Source organism: Lotus japonicus, chromosome 3 (genome assembly GCF_012489685.1).
Source record: "Lotus japonicus ecotype B-129 chromosome 3, LjGifu_v1.2".
NCBI classification, from domain to species: domain Eukaryota; kingdom Viridiplantae; phylum Streptophyta; class Magnoliopsida; order Fabales; family Fabaceae; genus Lotus; species Lotus japonicus.
The window spans coordinates 18,776,472-18,783,441 of record NC_080043.1 but is presented as its reverse complement, the minus strand read 5'-3'; the positions used below and the strand labels follow the sequence as shown (position 1 = coordinate 18,783,441).

Below are 6,970 nucleotides of genomic sequence, written 5' to 3'. Positions count from 1 at the left end.
AGTTAATATTTTTCAAAATATATATTTTAATCCTAGTTAATCTGCATCCTTATATTTTATTTCATAAATTCCATAAAAATGATAAATGAACCACTAAATTTATACGGTGATAAAGTTAAATGTTGATTAAGATTTATGAGTTTGGATTTAAATAATAATTTGTGATAGTTTTTGGAATAGAATATAAAATATTAAATGATGAAGATTAAAAAATAAAATGTGTTAAATGTTATGGGTTAAATTGTAGTCTTGAGAAGAAAGTATAATGATGTAGATTAATTGAGACTAAAATTTAGTTTAGTAAAATGTTGATGTTGAAAAATCAAATATTTGGTGACTGTTAAAAAAATAAAAATAAAAAACATAATTAACAAGTGTCATGAGTTTATTGGTTGCATTTGGGACTGTTTTAAAACTGTCTCAATTGAGACAATACCGAAGAGGTCACCCATTTAGACAACCACTATATTAATTCTATATCACATGAAGTTAAAACCAAAGTCCGCTATATATTCTCTGCCATCCTCTATGGATAATTGTCTCATTCTTCTCAGTTTCTACTTCACTCCCTATTCACTAAAATGGAAGAGAAAGTTCAAAACGCCTTTCTCTTTTCCTTATTGGTTGCATTCCTCTCTGTGTCCGTTGCTTCATTAGACCCATATCACCAAGAATTTGAAGCAATAGAGTCTGATCTAGAATCCTTCAACACCCTTTCTCTTCCCCTCCACCATGTAGACAGTCTCATCTTCAACAAAACTCCAGAGCAACTCTTCCACCTCAGACTTCAAAGAGACGCTTCTAGGGTCAAAGCATTCAACAAGTCCCGACCTACAGTTCCCGGATCTGGGTTGAATTTTAGCAGCCCAGTTATCTCGGGTTTCCCACAGAGAAGTGGAGAGTATTACATGCGCATTGGCATTGGCACTCCCCCGAGGTACGTGTCGCTATCGCTTGACACTGGAAGTGATGTAACTTGGCTCCAATGCAAGCCTTGCAAGAATTGTTACAATCAAACTGACCCAATTTTTGATCCGAAAAAATCTACCTCCTTCACCGGAATCCCGTGTAATTCTGTCAGCTGCATGCAGTTGGAAGATTCTGCAGGATGCAACCAGAAAAATCAATGCCAGTACAAAGTCACCTATGGCGACGGTTCCAGCACATCTGGCGACTTCTGCACTGAAACGCTAACATTTGGAAAAACCCGCTTGGAGCGTGTAGCGTTCGGTTGCTATCATGAGGATAGCTCTTTCGGCGGCGACGGTTTAATAGGTATGGGTGGTGGAAGCCTATCGTTTCCGAGTCAAATTGGAATCCAGTTTAACAAAAAATTCTCATATTGTTTAGAGGACGCATACCATTCCCGCAAACCATCTTCCATCATTTTTGGCAGTTCGGCTATCCCGCGAACCACACGGTTCACTCCTTTACTCAAGAACATCCCTATGTATGATGTGTTCTATTACGTTGAGCTCCTCGGTATCAGTGTGGGTGGAATCCCGGTTCATGGTATTTCTCCTTCTCTCTTCCGACTTAAACAAGATGGAGATGGAGGTGTCTTCATCGATTCAGGCACGGTCATTGTATTATCGAACTAAATTCTTCTATTACTACTAACACGGTCATTTACTAATTTCAAGTGTATTTTTTATTCTTATTTAATTTTCATAATATTTGTTGTGTTGTGTGTAAACAACAGTATTTTTAAAAGTATTTATCGTTACATAAATTGGTTTTTCTTTATTCATGTGTATTTAGGGATTTTTTAAATGATATTAAAAACAACTAATTACCGATACTATACGATTAAGAAACAATTTACAAAGGCGAGATTGTTTCTGCCAAGTGAAATTTGGATCATATATGCTGGTGCAGAGGTTATCTACAACTCTCTTGCACAGTTTGCACAGTTATAGATACTTGATTTTTGTAATTAATGGTTATGATTGATCCAAATTAAAGTTCTTATCATAATTTATTGATTGCATATCGCTACAAGGTATCTAAATTCAGCCATTTATCGAATTATTTTAATAATATTTTAAAAAGAATGTGCCTAAGTTTTGTTTGGTATCTCCTTGGATAAAATGTACCTAAGCGACGTAGAGGTTATTCGAGGTTTGAAAAAGGTATACAAGGATCATTTCACGACTTGATTTTTGGTATATCTCGGGCTAGATTTGGGTAATCTTAGGGTTTCTTTTTTGCTTGTACCCTTGGTGACCGGTTTGTTTGTTAGCCTAGTTTTGTTCCTAGTTCCTGGTTGGGGGTATTTTTTCGACTTAGAGTAGTTTCTTTTGATCGTCGAGTTGCCTCGCTATTATTGGGGTTATCTTCGCTCCCTAAAGGTGCTGTCTTTAGGGTTTTTGTTGATATTAATATATAATCCTTTATCTTTAAAAAAAAAAAATTACATTGAGTAGAATTACGTTTTTTTTTTAAATATAATGAAATTTGATACAATGTGAAAATGATGTGTAGAAGTAAGTTTTATAAAAAAAAAGAATGTTGTTTGTAGTAATGTAATGCATAATCAAAAAATGAATAATGAAAAAGTAAAAATTTCTCACTTTCTATTAAGAATTTTAGAGGGACAACCACTTTTTGTACTCAAATCGCAAAAAAATGTTATAGGAATGAACACACACTTAATTAAAAACCAAACAGGAGATTCCCTCCATTCTTAATTATAAGATTCTTCAGTATAATTTTGGTGTCACTTAATATAGAATTCCTACTAATTACTTCCTCCGTTCCAAAATTATTGTAGTTTTAGCTTTTTTATTTTGTTTCAAAACCATTGTTGTTTTACATATCCAAAACACTTTATATTATTATCTTTCATTCATGTCCTCATTTAATATTGTATCTCACAAGTATCACCTCTTATTTCCACCAATCACAATTTTCACCAATTAGTTGACCAATGATTTTCATTCTCTCTCTTTCAAATAACTCATATTAAATAATGGTGTTTCAGTCAAATTATAACATCAATTATGAACTCTTAAACTTTGTGCAAAAACCTTAAACTACAATAGTTTTGGAATGGAGGGAGTACAAGAAAAAGTTATTACTCCCTATGTTCCTAAATATAAAATATATTCCAAAAAATTACGTTTATTAAGAAAATATATAAATGTATTAATTATCGTATTTATTTTATAAAAAGTTAAATAATCTTTATTTTTACCCTTGATTTGTATTCGGTAGCATCATAGATAGTTAAATGATAGTGTTAATCAACATCTTGAAACTATGAAAACTCAATAAATGCGAGGGGTATGAATGGAAAATAATAATAAATGTTTCTCAAACGTTGTAAGAGATCTTATATAAAGGAACATTAAATTTTTTACTTTTGGTCTTATATAAATAGGAACGAAAAGGGAGTATTATCTTTTATAGTTATCAATTGCATTTATTAAGAGAGAGTGAGATAACGTTAAAAAGAGAGTGGGAGGCCTCTAGCATGCATAACAAAAAATTTGTGCAAGGGTGCACAAACACCTTATGACCTACTACCCTGGTTAATTTGTTTTTTATTTTTTTTTATTCAACTTTGTCCAAATTTGCTAATTTTCTATTGGTCTTCCGATGTATACTTTCAAAAAAAAATATTTGTCTTCTGATGTATGGGAAAAAAAAAATACAAGGATCCAAAATAAATTATGGCACATCTTAGATTCTCCTCAACCTCCCCCTTCGTCCATTATCCCTTTGCACCCACCACTGTGGCCAATGTGATCTCAGTGATCATGATCTTCACCCTGCGTTGGAAATTGGGTCATGACACAGATATGCTTGCTATGTCCTCGTTGAGGAGAGAAAACCCCAACTTTTTCATGAAATTAATGGCCCACCATGATTTTGTTACAGAGTCCACCGGTAACAGTGTAAAGAATCCAAATCATGTTTGTTATTCAATAAGAGGAGAAGATTGAAAGCATTTCATGACGGAAATGCCCATATCAACGAGTTATGAAATGTTCAGATCTTCTCTTTGTTTGGAGAAAAGTATTAGATAGATATGAAGCACAAGAGCAAATATAACAGAAAACCCATGTAGAAGAGCTTCGCAGTGCGACGCTTATCCGGTGCCCACTAGGGTGGGCAAGTTTGAAACTGGTCCACCGGTGGACCATCATCATATACCGTTGGATCTGAGAATCTTAGAATATTCTTTTATTGGATGGTTAGGATTTAATGGATGATAAAAGGGCAATAAGGTAAATAGACCCCCTTCTTCTCCCTATCTCACTGGTTCTGCTCTCTGCCACAACCACCCCCTTCCGCCGGAGTCTCAGCCCATACTCCGCCTCTCCCCGCGAGCCCCGACGCCGATGTGGCTGGCTCTGCCTCCGGCGCAAGTGGATCAGTGCTCTCCATTTCCTCTGCAACCACAGAATCCTCCCTGAAGCACACTCCCTCCTCTGTTTCCTCGTTTCCCGGAAGGGGTTCAGTGCTCTGTTTCTTTCTTCTTCGCTTCCATTCTCCAAACCATGCCCACCCAACAATCCATTCTCGTCTTCGATGTCTTAATCTCTACTCACACTGATTTTGTGTTCATAGACGACGCTGTTCAGTGTCAACCCAGAATACATGAAGAAAGGCAAGTCTTAGTGCAGTTATAAAAGAAATCAGAAACACAGATACAAGAGCAAAACAAGAAAGCATAAGCCTACTACGTCCAAAGGCAGCCCAACATAAATCAGTAGCTATGCTGGTGTAGCTATTGACCAGAACCATCAAACATTGAAAGAGTAGGTGAATCTCTTCTCCTTCACTCTCAACCAACTCCAAGACTTAAATTTGACCGAATCAAGAGACTCATCTCAAAACACCCTTTCATTCCAAAGGCACCAAACAACAGCGATCAAAATTAACCACGCCCTCTCTTCCTTCTCAGCAAGCCACAAATTTGAAGATGCGACGAAAAATGAGGGCTAGGGGAACTAGGAAGCACACCGAACAAACCACACCAGTTGTAGACAAGCATCCAAATTTTCCAAGCAAACTCGCAATTAAGGAATAGATGGGATGTATTTTCGACTACACGAGAACACAATGGGCAAAGTGAGGGTGGAGGAAATTGTTTTGGAGGTGGTGGCGTGGGAGTGAGGGGGGAGGAAGTTGGGGACAGGTTCTGAAATTGGAACTCGCCGGAGTTGAAAGGTCAAGGGGCGACGGCGGTGAGATGGATGAGCTATGGAGTAGCCGCCGTAGCCAAAATGAGTTAAATTAGTAGTAAAAAATTATATATCCGTTAAAAGTTCGATTTTATTATATCATAGTAATGTAGTATTCCATTGTTAAAGACGTGAAATTTGTTTGTTGTGTTTTTTAACCTTTGTTATTCCGTCAAATATGGTCATTTGACGCGCATCGGTACCACCATTGTTCATCTTCACTACTCGTTCATTTTTCATTAAAAAGTGAATTCTATGGAATGAAGTTAATTGAAAAGTAAAATAAAATTTGAAAATGTAAAATTTACGTTGAACAACATAGTAATAATCTATTAAATAACTTATTGTGGGTATCACACCCAGAAAAATTTATGAGTACCACAGAATTTACTATTTAAAAGTTGAACATCCATCTAACGGCAAGTGTACAGTTTTAAACTCTTGTACTCAGCCTATTCAAACAACTTTGGACTCTATATCTACAATAAGTAGAAATGCAGGGCATTATCATCCCATCACAAAAGAAGATATAGCTCAAACGTACATGATATTAGTAACACACATGGAAATTTAAATTTCACGGTCTTCAGATCTTCTCCTGTTAATAGAATGATTGAGAATTTAAATGTGAATTGGAGTCACATATTAGTTAAATATGTAGAGGGAGACAAGGCAGTCCTTGGGTTGAGAAGCAAAACACCAAAAGATATCGACGCTACATCTTAACCAAAAACCTTAATGCATTAGGTTTATAGGTCACATCTCTTATATAGTCGTATTCTGACTCATACTTAACCAATATAGGACTCCAACTACGCACTTGAATTCTCAACAAATTAAGCTCAAATAACATCTTCCATACGGGGCCTTAATGCTTTAAGATTTTGGGTTAAGATGTGACATCGATATCTCTTGGTGTCTAGCTCTTTGGCCCATGAACTCTCATGTCTCCCCAACAAATGGTATCAAAGTTGATGGTTTGTGGGACCATAGTTACGACTCCTTGTGTCGAAAGCAATCTTACGCGGAGGGCACTTGAGGGAGAAATTGTTGAAAATTCAAATGTAAGTTCAAGTCTCACATTGGTTAAGTATGGGTGAGGAGAAGACTTTATAAGAGATGTGACTCATAAACTTAATGCCTTAGGGCTCGTTTGGTACACCGTATTAAGCATGATAGTATAAGCTTATACAATACATTATGGGCTTATCCATTGTTTGGTGCTCACATTGTATTGTATAAGCTTATACATCAATCTCCTCTTATACATCAAAATGATGGATTATTTAATCCACCCTATAGATGATAGATAAGGCATGATAAGAGTGCAATGTATAAACTACTTTAATATATTTAATCAACTGCCACCACAATCACCATCCACCACCACCGCCTCCACCCACCACCATCGCCACCACCACCACCGCCACCATCGTCGCCGCCACCACAACCACCCTCCACCACCACCACCATCATCGTTATCGCTACTGCCACCACCCTCCACCATCACCGCGGCCACTACTGCCACCACTACCACCACTGTTGCCGCCACCACCACCACTGCCGCCGCTGCCACCACCATGCTCCACCACTGCCACCATCGTTTATACCTTCATACCACCACTATCCCCGCCCCCACCCTCCACCGCCACCAACACCACCACTGTCACTGCCACTACCGGCGCCCCACCACCATCCACCACCACTGCCCCATCATCACCTTCTAATACCACCACTACCACACCACCCGTGTTACCATCAAATTATACTGTGTATGA

At 37.4% G+C, this 6,970-nt stretch overlaps 1 protein-coding gene across 1 annotated transcript; it reads left to right on the top strand.

Moving 5' to 3' along the window:
• Positions 1-244: 244 nt before the first annotated feature.
• LOC130743713 (aspartyl protease family protein 2-like) lies at positions 245-1,601 on the top strand. Its single transcript, XM_057595941.1, has one exon. It carries the CDS (start codon positions 582-584, stop codon positions 1,599-1,601), a length of 1,020 nt encoding a protein of 339 aa, XP_057451924.1. The 5' UTR covers positions 245-581.
• The last annotated feature ends 5,369 nt before the right edge of the window (positions 1,602-6,970 follow it).